Source organism: Oncorhynchus masou, chromosome 2 (genome assembly GCF_036934945.1).
Source record: "Oncorhynchus masou masou isolate Uvic2021 chromosome 2, UVic_Omas_1.1, whole genome shotgun sequence".
Lineage (NCBI taxonomy): Eukaryota > Metazoa > Chordata > Actinopteri > Salmoniformes > Salmonidae > Oncorhynchus > Oncorhynchus masou.
The window spans coordinates 14,629,826-14,645,058 of NC_088213.1; the positions used below are offsets into that span (position 1 = coordinate 14,629,826).

At 48.3% G+C, this 15,233-nt stretch overlaps 1 protein-coding gene across 1 annotated transcript in view; it reads right to left on the minus strand.

Annotated features, from left to right (window-relative positions):
• The window catches only part of hipk3b (homeodomain interacting protein kinase 3b), a 72,693-nt gene extending 59,110 nt beyond the window's left edge, over window positions 1-13,583 (minus strand). The window contains exons 1-2 of the mRNA XM_064988267.1: window positions 13,427-13,583; window positions 10,095-11,364 (exon numbers count right to left, since the gene is read on the minus strand). Of these exons, the coding sequence (XP_064844339.1) occupies window positions 10,095-11,364; window positions 13,427-13,442 (1,286 nt within the window). The 5' untranslated portion in view covers window positions 13,443-13,583. The remainder of the gene's footprint in view (window positions 1-10,094; window positions 11,365-13,426) is intronic.
• Window positions 13,584-15,233: the final 1,650 nt, after the last annotated feature.

Genomic DNA, 15,233 nt, shown 5'->3' on the forward strand with positions numbered 1-15,233 from the left:
CCTAGGCTACACAGAGATACCACACCTACAGAGAAGCAGCAGTAACAGGCCTAGGCTACACAGAGATACCACACCTACAGAGAAGCAGCAGTAACAGGCCTAGGCTACACAGAGATACCACACCTACAGAGAAGCAGCAGTAACAGGCCTAGGCTACACAGAGATACCACACCTACAGAGAAGCAGCAGTAACAGGCCAGGCTACACAGAGATACCACACCTACAGAGAAGCAGCAGTAACAGGCCTAGGCTACACAGAGATACCACACCTACAGAGAAGCAGCAGTAACAGGCCTAGGCTACACAGAGATACCACACCTACAGAGAAGCAGCAGTAACAGGCCTAGGCTACACAGAGATGCCACACCTACAGAGAAGCAGCAGTAACAGGCCTAGGCTGCACAGAGATACCACACCTACAGAGAAGCAGCAGTAACAGGCCTAGGCTGCACAGAGATACCACACCTACAGAGAAGCAGCAGTAACAGGCCTAGGCTACACAGAGATACCACACCTACAGAGAAACAGCAGTAACAGGCCTAGGCTACACAGAGATACCACACCTACAGAGAAGCAGCAGTAACAGGCCTAGGCTACACAGAGATACCACACCTACAGAGAAGCAGCAGTAACAGGCCTAGGCTACACAGAGATACCACACCTACAGAGAAGCAGCAGTAACAGGCCTAGGCTACACAGAGATACCACACCTACAGAGAAGCAGCAGTAACAGGCCGAGGCTACACAGAGATACCACACCTACAGAGAAGCAGCAGTAACAGGCCTAGGCTACACAGAGATACCACACCTACAGAGAAGCAGCAGTAACAGGCCTAGGCTACACAGAGATACCACACCTACAGAGAAGCAGCAGTAACAGGCCTAGGCTACACAGAGATGCCACACCTACAGAGAAGCAGCAGTAACAGGCCTAGGCTGCACAGAGATACCACACCTACAGAGAAGCAGCAGTAACAGGCCTAGGCTACACAGAGATACCACACCTACAGAGAAGCAGCAGTAACAGGCCGAGGCTACACAGAGATACCACACCTACAGAGAAGCAGCAGTAACAGGCCTAGGCTGCACAGAGATACCACACCTACAGAGAAGCAGCAGTAACAGGCCTAGGCTACACAGAGATGCCACACCTACAGAGAAGCAGCAGTAACAGGGAGGCTACACAGAGATACCACACCTACAGAGAAGCAGCAGTAACAGGCCTAGGCTGCACAGAGATACCACACCTACAGAGAAGCAGCAGTAACAGGCCTAGGCTACACAGAGATACCACACCTACAGAGAAGCAGCAGTAACAGGCCTAGGCTGCACAGAAATACCACACCTACAGAGAAGCAGCAGTAACAGGCCTAGGCTACACAGAGATACCACACCTACAGAGAAGCAGCAGTAACAGGCCTAGGCTACACAGAGATACCACACCTACAGAGAAGCAGCAGTAACAGGCCTAGGCTACACAGAGATACCACACCTACAGAGAAGCAGCAGTAACAGGCCGAGGCTACACAGAGATACCACACCTACAGAGAAGCAGCAGTAACAGGCCTAGGCTACACAGAGATACTACACAGAGATACCACACCTACAGAGAAGCAGCAGTAACAGGCCGAGGCTACACAGAGATACCACACCTACAGAGAAGCAGCAGTAACAGGCCGAGGCTGCACAGAAATTCCATTTGAATAATCAAGTCATCTATGACAAGCATGTGGTTTTCTAGTGTTCTGAAGAACGCCAGTCTCAACTCGGGTCAATGCAACTAATCTCACCTCAGTGAGCAGGAATCTACAGACACTGCATACAGAGAGGGAAATGGATAACCCAGCACCAAGTCTCCCATTTGAATATGTTCAGGCAGCATGAATTATTCTAATTAAATGTAAATCCCCCTGTACTAAGACATATAGCTGCCGTGTGAGTCATTCTACAGTATCTTCCCTTTTCCACCAACCCAAACATTACTAAGAGACGAGGCCACATCGAAATGACATAACGAACAGCCTAATACTGTCCTTTCTTAGGAAGTGTTTCTTTTTGTTGTTGTTGCGACTTTGACTCAAAAACTACGAAACAGAATCACCTCACAGAATAGACTGCAACAAGCAAATAGGCTCATCTGAAATACATGTGGCAGTCTTTTCCTTCTAAACGTCTGAGAAAACCAAACAGGTCTCGCAGTCTCAGAGATGATACCACAGAACATGATGAGGCTACGTGATACTGGCACTGACAGACGAGCCGATGGGGTTCACTTCCACGAGAGCAGTTCCAGTAACTGCATTTAGCTGACGAACAGCATCCATCTGTTCCCTATGGATACAACTTAGCTGAACATTTTAAGGAGGCCTGTTCAGACTCTCTCCGATCGATTCACCTCACTTTCGGTTTGAACTTGCAACGCGTAATTGAATGAGATACCATCAAAATCCCATCCTCTGTTCATACATCAAACTAAATCGCCCATCAGTTCTTTAGACAAAGAGAGAAACCTCAAATTCCCAAGTAATAACACTACTATTTAAAAGGCTCGCTTTCAAGTCTAAACCAGTCCAAAGAGAGGTACTCACCGGACACTAAGACATAACATTAGGAGTACGAACTAATCCCTGACTCCTTCCATCTCACTTTGAGGAATTAAACCGCTCACTCAGCCAGTGACTACCATTAATCAAACGAGGGCAGGGGAGACTCAAAGATGAGTTCTACGGCTTTCAGCACCATGTACCACCCAATATGTCCTCGCATGCGTGGTCTGCTGGCCTGGCACCTCACATGAATGATGCATTCAGCTAGCCCAACAGTCATTCCTCAGATGATCGAGCCCAGTGAATGATGCATTCAGCTAGCCCAACAGTCATTCCTCAGATGATCGAGCCCAGTGAATGATGCATTCAGCTAGCCCAACAGTCATTCCTCAGATGATCGAGCCCAGTGAATGATGCATTCAGCTAGCCCAACAGTCATTCCTCAGATGATCGAGCCCAGTGAATGATGCATTCAGCTAGCCCAACAGTCATTCCTCAGATGATCGAGCCCAGTGAATGATGCATTCAGCTAGCCCAACAGTCATTCCTCAGATGATCGAGCCCAGTGAATGATGCATTCAGCTAGCCCAACAGTCATTCCTCAGATGATCGAGCCCAGTGAATGATGCATTCAGCTAGCCCAACAGTCATTCCTCAGATGATCGAGCCCAGTGAATGATGCATTCAGCTAGCCCAACAGTCATTCCTCAGATGATCGAGCCCAGTGAATGATGCATTCAGCTAGCCCAACAGTCATTCCTCAGATGATCGAGCCCAGTGAATGATGCATTCAGCTAGCCCAACAGTCATTCCTCAGATGATCATTCAGCTAGCCCAGTGAATGATGCATTCAGCTAGCCCAACAGTCATTCCTCAGATGATCGAGCCCAGTGAATGATGCATTCAGCTAGCCCAACAGTCATTCCTCAGATGATCGAGCCCAGTGAATGATGCATTCAGCTAGCCCAACAGTCATTCCTCAGATGATCGAGCCCAGTGAATGATGCATTCAGCTAGCCCAACAGTCATTCCTCAGATGATCAGATGATTCAGCTAGCCCAACAGTCATTCCTCAGATGATCGATGCATTCAGCTAGCCCAACAGTCATTCCTCAGATGATCGAGCCCAGTGAATGATGCATTCAGCTAGCCCAACAGTCATTCCTCAGATGATCGAGCCCAGTGAATGATGCATTCAGCTAGCCCAACAGTCATTCCTCAGATGATCGAGCCCAGTGAATGATGCATTCAGCTAGCCCAACAGTCATTCCTCAGATGATCGAGCCCAGTGAATGATGCATTCAGCTAGCCCAACAGTCATTCCTCAGATGATCGAGCCCAGTGAATGATGCATTCAGCTAGCCCAACAGTCATTCCTCAGATGATCGAGCCCAGTGAATGATGCATTCAGCTAGCCCAACAGTCATTCCTCAGATGATCGAGCCCAGTGAATGATGCATTCAGCTAGCCCAACAGTCATTCCTCAGATGATCGAGCCCAGTGAATGATGCATTCAGCTAGCCCAACAGTCATTCCTCAGATGATCGAGCCCAGTGAATGAATTATGCATTCAGCTAGCCCAACAGTCATTCCTCAGATGATCGAGCCCAGTGAATGATGCATTCAGCTAGCCCAACAGTCATTCCTCAGATGATCGAGCCCAGTGAATGATGCATTCAGCTAGCCCAACAGTCATTCCTCAGATGATCGAGCCCAGTGAATGATGCATTCAGCTAGCCCAACAGTCATTCCTCAGATGATCGAGCCCAGTGAATGATGCATTCAGCTAGCCCAACAGTCATTCCTCAGATGATCGAGCCCAGTGAATGATGCATTCAGCTAGCCCAACAGTCATTCCTCAGATGATCGAGCCCAGTGAATGATGCATTCAGCTAGCCCAACAGTCATTCCTCAGATGATCGAGCCCAGTGAATGATGCATTCAGCTAGCCCAACAGTCATTCCTCAGATGATCGAGCCCAGTGAATGATGCATTCAGCTAGCCCAACAGTCATTCCTCAGATGATCGAGCCCAGTGAATGATGCATTCAGCTAGCCCAACAGTCATTCCTCAGATGATCGAGCCCAGTGAATTGTGAGGAGACAAACTTTCCTCAGTAAGAGATCAAATGACGTCATCACTTTTAGTCATATGTACAGGGCCTATAAAAATGAGAATAATACCACAGAACCTCTGCCAACACCACCCCTGTGACACATGCAGAAATTGAAGATGGAAGATGAGAGAGTTGTTATAGAACTTGAAGTCAGTCAGCACATCACAGGCCCAGGAGACTTGAGAGGGAGGCTACACTTACTGGAGTCTCATTACTGACTCTGCACGCTCCACCCCAGAGTCTGAACAAACTGTATAAACAATGGCTATACGGTATGAAAGTGACGCACCTCTTTCCAGGAAGTAGTATTGTAGTTACATTTTTGTAGTCTTTTTTTATGGTTTTCAAATGGTCGAAAAACGAAGCGGAATGGTCTTTAACATAACTTCATAAAAGGCATCTGACAGAAGTAAATTCCACAAACACTAATATCATTTTCTATATACTGTATCTTAAATGACTGCGTTGTGATGAATGTGATGATATCATCGCCAAGCCCATTCAAAAGGTTGACCTGGGGCATCGTCACTTGCACAACGTTTTCAGAAGTCAAAAGTGGCTGTTGATGTTCAAAATGAAATGACTGATTGGAGTCAACACCAATCAGATATCAACAGGGAGGGTCTCAAAAACAACTCCCTGGAGTAGGATGATGGGCTCTGCTTTTGAGGGCAGGGAGGAGCTTACCGGGGAACCAATTGCATCATCTTAACAGCCGAATGCAAAGTAATGCCGTACAGACTACTGGAGTCTAGTCCAGGGCAGTAAGATGCTGGTATGGGCTCAGACAGACTGTGTCATCAGATTTAATCAGAGAGGGAGCAGCAGGGGCATGTGGGGATTAGGCACCCACACCTACGTAACGACAACATATTATCTACCAGGTGCCAAGTCTGCAATACAGACAGCAAGTACAGTATACTCCAACTCCCATGGGGCTTTAGGAAAATGTATCAAACTCTGGAAGCATGCATGTATGATCCCTAAAAACCTGGAAGCTCTGTGTGTTTAGAGCAGGATACACAGCAGGGGTGTATTCATTTAGTCGTGCAAAAGAAAACATTTATTGTTTAAGAACAAAACAGAAGCAAGCAGAGCAAACGGAATGAAACGGGGAGGGACATACCAGAATTTGTCCAATAGAAACTCTAGTTTTCGTTGCAAAATGTTTTTTGTTTGGAGTAACCTAAATGCAACAGAATCGGTGTAATGAATACACCCTAGAGCTCTCCAAAATTCCCCTGGACATTCCTGACATTTTCACCAAGGGAAAAGCTGACAGACTGTTGATCTCTGGGACACAGACACTGCTGTCTGGCTGCCCCAGTTCCTCTGGATACCAGGTGTGTCAGTGCACTTGAGTTACTGTGCTGTGGATGGGCTTGTTGTGGCTCTATTGAATTACCAGACAACGATGCTGGACACTGTACCAGACAGACAAACTACTCTGAACTGACGATAGGTCTACAACATGCTATATCTATAGGGTGTGTGTGTGTGTGTGTGTGTGTGTGTGTGTGTGTGTGTGTTGACTTCAAGCCTCTCCAACATGCCTTGAGAGGACATGCAGCAAAAAGTTGGAATTGGAATGAGATGACGTACATGAATTTGAGCCGTGTGAGTCAGTCCCTAGTGGCTGACCTCGTCTCTGTGAGAGCCAGCAGAAGACCCAGGGCTGGGAAAGATACACGGGATGAAGGGATTGTAAAGTGCAAATTAAAACATGCACAGGACTTCACGTCTCTATTGTGGTACAGACACAATCTCAATTGAAATGTTACTTTTATGCTGTCACTTTTACAACGGCTTGCAAAACTGACAGCCGCCTCCTTGGGTGTTGGTCTGTTCAATAAACATGTCAAATAGCAAACCACTAGCGAACCAGACAACAGAGAAGCCTAGCCTGTGTTAGGCCCACTTACTGAGGACATGGCTGCAGTGCACACGGGCCCATTCTCTCCCCCTCCTCCCCCAGAACCAGAGCAGAGACTTTAATTAGAACTGGGTAATTAGAAACATCCATCCTCGTGCAGTAAGGCTGCCTGATGATGCTCTTCTGAGGCAGTGGAAAACAGGAGAGCTGCCAGGTCCTCCACCAGGCAGACCTGTGCTACCACAACAAGGGGAAAGGAAGAGGCTGCTACTTCTTCTACCTCACAGACCGACCAAGGTGGATGAATTGAAGGAGAAGCCGAGTCTGTGATACTCAGGCCTTTTCAGGTTCAGTAAAAAGGTGCTTCCTAAACCGACTGGTTTCAGCATTAAAGCCTTCATCAGGCTGTCATCATTCACCACCACCACACAGAACAGGATCTGGTACCAGAGCAGCTAGAAGCTCACGGTGGCTAATGCAAAGCTATGACATTATATGGTGCAGCCAGCTATGACAGAACCATTACAGTCATTACATTAGAACAACATTTTACAAGACAGAGCTCGGTGCTGTTTAACAGTCTAACCATCCCCCTTATATATAATGTATGTGAATCACTAAATAGGCCGAGCTGCCCCTATGAGATGTTCTGAGAGACAGTACAGTGCTTTCTATTTAAGGAGAACAAATGTATCTTCCGGTCACAATAACAAGTCATCCTGCGTGTTCTTCCTCCAATGAGACCTCTCAGGAACTGAGTACTGAATGGGGCTTCACTAAACATCCTCCTCCTCACACAAACAGCCTGCCAGCACAGCAGCTACGAGGTAGAACCCACAGACCACTGACTGACACTAAACCATTACGTAAAAGTTCATATCATTTCAGGGCCCCGTTTCTCAAAACTAAAACTACCGGCGCCTATAGGGTGCTGCCAAGAGTCATTCTTCTGGTGAGTTTTCCGTTCGCCTGTCCAAGAGCAGAAGAAACATTCTTCTCAGCATAAACAAACCAGATACGCTACCATGTTACGCATCAGGGTTCGTAACAGAGTTACGTTCAGACTTGGGAGGCGTTGGGCTGAGAGAGACGTTGTTCATCCTCAAATGGTTAGCATGGTCTGTATGCCACATGGCCTCACGCTCTTTACACAACATTCACATTTCCTTCCAAGGGAAACACTCATACTGTACAGATGCAGTGGGCCTTTCTGCTCTTCACAGATATTTCATCAAACGGGAGTAAGCCTTGGCCTGTGCATTAAGCCTTGGCCTGTGCATTACGCCTTGGCCTGTGCATTAAGCCTTGGCCTGTGCATTAAGCCTTGGCCTGTGCATTAAGCCTTGGCCTGTGCATTAAGCCTTGGCCTGTGCATTAAGCCTTGGCCTGTGCATTAAGCCTTACACTTCAAATATTTGCCTACAGGCAGTCCCTTGCTCACCAGGACATCTTGACATATCCTACAGACTGGTGACGGCTCAATCCTAACCCAGCCTCACCAGGACATCTTGACATATCCTACAGACTGGTGACGGCTCAATCCTAACCCAGCCTCACCAGGACATCTTGACATATCCTACAGACTGGTGACGGCTCAATCCTAACCCAGCCTCACCAGGACATCTTGACATATCCTACAGACTGGTGACGGCTCAATCCTAACCCAGCCTCACCAGGACATCTTGACATATCCTACAGACTGGTGACGGCTCAATCCTAACCCAGCCTCACCAGGACATCTTGACATATCCTACAGACTGGTGACGGCTCAATCCTAACCCAGCCTCACCAGGACATCTTGACATATCCTACAGACTGGTGACGGCTCAATCCTAACCCAGCCTCACCAGGACATCTTGACATATCCTACAGACTGGTGACGGCTCAATCCTAACCCAGCCTCACCAGGACATCTTGACATATCCTACAGACTGGTGACGGCTCAATCCTAACCCAGCCTCACCAGGACATCTTGACATATCCTACAGACTGGTGACGGCTCAATCCTAACCCAGCCTCACCAGGACATCTTGACATATCCTACAGACTGGTGACGGCTCAATCCTAACCCAGCCTCACCAGGACATCTTGACATATCCTACAGACTGGTGACGGCTCAATCCTAACCCAGCCTCACCAGGACATCTTGACATATCCTACAGACTGGTGACGGCTCAATCCTAACCCAGCCTCACCAGGACATCTTGACATATCCAGACTGGTGACAGACTGGTGACGGCTCAATCCTAACCCAGCCTCACCAGGACATCTTGACATATCCTACAGACTGGTGACGGCTCAATCCTAACCCAGCCTCACCAGGACATCTTGACATATCCTACAGACTGGTGACGGCTCAATCCTAACCCAGCCTCACCAGGACATCTTGACATATCCTACAGACTGGTGACGGCTCAATCCTAACCCAGCCTCACCAGGACATCTTGACATATCCTACAGACTGGTGACGGCTCAATATCCTACAGACTAACCCAGCCTCACCAGGACATCTTGACATATCCTACAGACTGGTGACGGCTCAATCCTAACCCAGCCTCACCAGGACATCTTGACATATCCTACAGACTGGTGACAGCTCAATCCTAACCCAGCCTCACCAGCACTGATAACAATGTGTGAGATGTTCACAAACTCATACAGACAGTTATTGATTTTTCCCCGCCTCATTGTGTTGCAGTCTGTTTTCAGAACACGGTTTCCTTTCCCAGGCTGAGGGGATGTGAGCAGGCTTCCCCCTGCCAGTAATGCTGTGGGGTCACATTTTGTCACAGGTCGTGGCATGCGGCTCCTGAACACGCAGGATGTTAGGCAAGAGAGGAGACATATCCTTGTCTGGTCTCAGAAGGGCGGTTTTTGTCATGGTCGGGCTGCACGATATGGGCAAAAATATATCATTGTGATTATTTTATTATTGCGATTGTGATTTGGCTTGTGATAAAAATCCAAACACTTGGGTAAACTGTTAATAATAATAATAATTTAAAAATCATTATTTATTTTAAAAAGTAAAGTGGACCGCAGCATCGTTCTTGTTTGGAACAATCGATTGACTGCATTTGACCTAACAGAACAGAGCACAAACCTAGTGGATGTAAGAGGAGGAACTGCGATCCTTGAGGGTAAGCCTTGCTGTGTGTGGAAAGCAGCCGCAGCAGAAAAACAGGATTAAACTAGAAAAACGGATGTTACACACGGCTGAGTGGCATTTCAAAATATTGTATGTGACATGGATATTGAACGTGTCCGTATTGCGATTTCGATGTAAAATCGATTCATTGTGCAGCCCTACCTCATGGTTGCCTATATGTGGACACCAGAGAATTAGATTTCAAGATGATCTCAGCTCCCTACCAGAAGCTCCAGTATATCTGGGAGGATATGTCATTACTCTTAAACTTTAAGGATGTACTGTCAGAATTTGATCATCCTGGCCTCTCCTGCGCTGGCTCACTGACTTATTATAGACAGCCTGTATTGTACACAAACAACCCAGCATTGAATGTGTAACCCTCCATCCCCAACCTCTGTAGACACTGACCTGTAGTACCGGGACTGGAGGTATGTGGAGCACACTGCCTTGGACACGTGGCTGGCTGAGCCAAAGTCTATCACCTTCACCCTGTAGGGCTGCCTGACAGGGTCCACCAGCATAATGTTCTCCGGCTTTAGGTCAGCGTGGATCAGGCCCATGGTCTTCAACTTCCTCAGGGCCGTGGCCACCTGCTGCAGCACGGGTCGGATCACCTTCAACGGCAGCGGGCTGAACTTGTTCTGCTTGAGGAAGTCATAGAGGTTCTGCTCCAGCATCTCAAACACCAGGCATGTGTGGCTGCGGTGCTGGAAGCACTCGAAGGCCCGCACCAGGTTGTGCTCATCCGCGTTCTCCCCGCTCAGTCGGGCTAGAATGCCCACCTCTATCTGGCCCTGGCGCGCGTATGACGGGTGGTTCTTCAGGATCTTCACCGCCACCACCTCCCCAGTACCCCTCTTCCAGCACTTTACCACCTGTCCGAAGGTGCCGCGGCCCAGGAAGTCCAGCACCTCGTACGTGTTCTTCATGGAGCACAGGACCTCATGCTGCACCAGCTGGTAGTCCCCATCACCCCCTCCTGCTCCGCCCGCCGCTCCCTGTTTGGTTGGGGGTCCTCCTCCGCCCCCTACAGCCGTGGGCAACCCAGCTGGATTCCCCCCATTGGTCGTTTGCATCATGGCTGGCAACATGGACAGGTCCTCCACTATCTGCATGGTGCTCCCGCGGTTATCAAGCTCCTCGCTCTTACGTTTCAGCCCACATCGCTGAGCGCTGTCGGTCAAGTTCAAACCTCCACAATCACCCTCTTCCCAGTCACCTTCTGTCTCTTCCTTCCTACCTCCTCCTCGACCTTCCTCCCCCCTTCCCCCTCCTCTTGTCGCTCCACTACTGCTGCCTCCCCTGTCTCTGTCCGTCTGCTCCTGCCCCTTGCCCTGCCAGGGGACTGGCCCTGTGTCCTGGGGCTGCTGGGCCTCTGCCGGGCCTGTTCCGTTCTGCTTTCTCCGTACCCCACGCACGGCCACCGTCTGTACAGGGAACTCCTGCCCGCCGCCACGTGTTCTCTCGCCCACTGCCAAGTCTCGGGTCGCAAAGGAGGGAGCGAGTCTGATCGGGTGCGCTATGCCAAGGGTTCTGCCGTTCAGAGAAGTCCAAGGTTGGGCTCTCTCATGGTACACACAGCTGCTGGGCTCCACTTTGACTTTCTTCACACTGCAAAGGGCACTAGTCTGGGTTTGATAAATGTGTGGTGGGTAGATCCAGACTTGTGAGGCCATACCTGGACAGAGACATTCAAAGGAGAAGAAAGACAACGTTAGCATATTATCAAAGCGTGATCCACCTACTTAGGGAACGCCGTTTTGATGCTCACACCCACACAACATCATCTAAAATATTAAACAGCAACTGTAAAGGTTCTAACTATAGCGTTAATGCAAAGAGCAGTGTGAAAGGTCAAAGTGTCCTATGGGAAACAATTTCACCACGGACATGACATGTGATTTCAGTTAGGTCAACGAGGTAAGTGGCTATGAGTGGATGTCAAGTCAAATAAAGTGACACTGGGCCTAAATAAATGTAGGTGTATTTTCATGTATTCCTGCTGGGTGAGAAAGTCCAGTCTGCATAGTGATATAAAAAGACCATGTCAACAAATGACTGGAGGCTGCCGATTGGCTGATTGATTTGCATAGTGAAAAGAAAAGGTGACCTTTCCAGTTGTTCTGAACAAGCTGCGCACACACACCATCACACACACACCATCACACACACACCCACACACCATCACACCCACACACCATCACACACACACACACACACGTGGTAAAAACTTCACTATACAGGCTAAATATTTTCTATACAGGCTAAATATTTTCTATACAGGCTAAATATTTTCTATACAGGCTAAATATTTTCTATACAGGCTAAATATTTTCTTCATAAACAAGACGGAAGCTTGAACGGCTTCACTGCTGCATTTGTGCTTTACACCACGGTGCCATTTCTCAAGAAAACGATGGAAAAGTACTGGGAGGGGGACATTTTTTCCAAAGCCTGCTCACTCTGAATGTTTGCATGTGCAATTGCATAATAGCAACACAAAATTCAGGAACACAGCCCCTCCATTAAAACATCATGAATGGAGATAAGTGCATTAGCAAATATAACCAAGCAACAATCTTGCCGACATCAGCAAGAACAACCAGAGGCTTCCACACTGCTCTCATAAAGACACTTGCATCACTCTAGGGATGACATCACAGCTGACCTTAAGCCCGTTACAACCCCTCACCAAACACCTCCACAGAAAGAAACCCCACTCCCACCACAGCCAGAGACACCAAGCTGACCAATCAAGCGCCTAGCAGAGGGAAGAAGATACGCTCCGGTGGAGTGTTCTAGAACACCCTCACCATTCCTGCCTCATCCACTGGAGCCCCCCTACCACCTCCACCATAGGGGATGACTAACTTCTCAAAAAGGTTTGGATGACCTTTCCCTGCCATTACCATGCATCCCACAGCGGGTCTCTAGGCAACCGATGTGTTCGAAGAGAGTGGTTGAGAGAGAGAGTCTCAGAGAGAAGTGGGGGGGGCAGAGCCCTAGCATCAGGTCTACATGCCAGCCAGCTCCTCTCACATTACACAGCTCAGAGAGGAATGCTCCTCCCCACACCCCCCTCTCATTTTGAGAGAAAAAAGAAAAACAAGAAGCGACGCCATCCCAGCAATACCATGGTCTTCGGGCTTGGGCCAGTGAGGGACTAGGATAATACGGTGATACGTTTTTATTCATATTCTGGGGGGTTTTTGGGGGGGGTCTAAAGAGAGGTGGCAGCTGTGCCGGGTGGCAGGGCGCCCTGGCACAGTGACCTTATCAGAATAGCTGTCCGTGTGCCCTGCCGGAGAGCCCACAACCTACTTCCTTTCATCTGGAGCCCGTCCAGTGACATCAAAGTGTCTCTTCCCTGTTGGCTCTTTGACTATAAATCAACGGTGCATTCACCTTGACGGATTTAGATGCAGAGCATGCCTCGTCCCAAAGCCCCGTCGCTAGACTGCTAGAGCTTCCAAAAGACAACCCTGTCTCACAAATAACAAGACTGTGGGTGGTGAGTCACAGACAGGGGCACACTGTCGAGTAGACAGCACCTCTCCAAAATGAGAAGAAAATAATTGTTCCCAAATTACACCTTCCAGATTTAGTGGAAGGAGCTATAATTACAGGTGCCAAATGAGAGAACAAACACCTCGCTCTCAAGTCCCCGACTTTTCAACGATAGCAGGAACATGAGGCTCAATAGCCAAGAATCGGAACTAACGTTCCTAGTCATTGCCTACCTGTCTTCACTCTCATTCTCCTCCATGTTAGGAGATGTGGTCCTCTCTCTGAAGTTCAGTGAGACACACCCTGATGATTCCCTCCATGGGAGTTATTAGGAGGACGGCGGAGAACTACAGTATACAGTCTGCCCGGGTTGTGCTCAGCAGCAGCAGTGCAAAGCAAAAGGGAACTTCAGAAGTGCGCACTATTCAACAGGCTACAATCACGTGCTCGCAGAAAGGGGAGCCTGCCAATTCCTGACTCGCTAGACTGACTAGGCAGGCAACACTGGGTAGCTTCTGGACTGCTTGTCGTTTCAGCTTTTCTGCACACACATTTTAGGCTTTAGCTTTAGTCAGAGGTTGGCCTTGCTAGCAGGCCAATCGGAGAGGGAATTTTCAAAATAAGAGCTTAACAAAATATTGTTAATAATAGTGTGCTTCCAGTCACTATTGCAGGGGTGTCAAACTCATTCCACGGAGGGCCTAGTGTTCCCTTTCAATTAAGACATAGACTAACTAAATAGTGGCATTAATCCATCAAAATCAAGAACAAAGGAGGGAAACCCCCAAAATATTAGGCCCACTGTGGAATGAGTTTGACACATGTGCACTAATGTGATGAGGCACAGATTGGGGTAAGGTTGGTCAGAATAAGACCAAGTAACCCTTCTCCATCAACATAGTGTTCAGAACAAGCTCAAACTGGAGTGGTAGGGTGAGGACAGGAAATGGCTTTTGGTCCCGGAGGCCTACAAGTTGAGACTAACCCAGTTCCTAACAGTGGAATCAATGATTACGCAATCTAACAAGTAACTCAAAGGGATGTGTTTAGTTTTGAATGACGGTGTCACATCAGTTGGCTCCACAACAAGGCTTTCATTCAGAGAATTAAGACAGGTCATCAAACAAAAGTAGAGGCAATTCCATTTTGAATAGGCCATTTCAAATCCACTTGAAATATTCCCAGTTTGTCCTTTACATTACGGAAATGTCCCAAAGGAACGCTCCATTAAATTTCTGAATTGAAATTAACGCACATGGAATCCACCCCAACTCTGGTTGTTGCTTGTTATGAAGGGCAGAAACCAGCTTGGTCCTAAGAGAAGAACATCGAACTCTCAACAGTTGTGACGTGTCAACACAGAGAACACTCATCATTGTGTGCACCATGTCCTGCTGTTCCTACAGTATGGAAAACAACCAAATCGCCCAGTATTCAGCAACACATCAATACTGGCCGCTCCACTCTCCTAATGTTCTGTATAGCCAGCCGATGACGTTTGACCTCAGCAACTGACACAGTCAAACCCTGATACAGATAAGGTTATCTAAAACCAACCTTTACCCCTCCTTCAACTCCAGCCATAGACAAACTACCGCCATACTATACATGATCTCTGCTCTGCCAAGAAGGGAGAGGCTAGTCACAACCTGCAGGGGTTAGGTGACTGCACAGGCCCACTGAGTATTACATAGGCCATCACATCGATCTCAGGCAGGAGAGCGCGAGCTTACAGGAAATGATGCTGCTCTCCTCATTTAGCCCCCCGGGGCAGGAGCAGACAGGTCGGTGGTGCTTTCTGGAAGAAAACGAGAAGAAAAAACCTCTCCATTTCTCAAAAGAACATTTGACTCCCTGCACCCTGTCGCTGACAGTTGCAGACCCTTACTGCCTGAACGAAGGAGGAAAGAGAAAACAAACAGATGCTAGGAGGGTGAGACTGGACTGCTCTGGAGTCTGAGGGAGTAGCTCTGCTGCAAGATGGATAGCGCTCCAGGAAGGGTGGTGTCCAGTTAACTGGCCTGATTAGCAGCCCACACT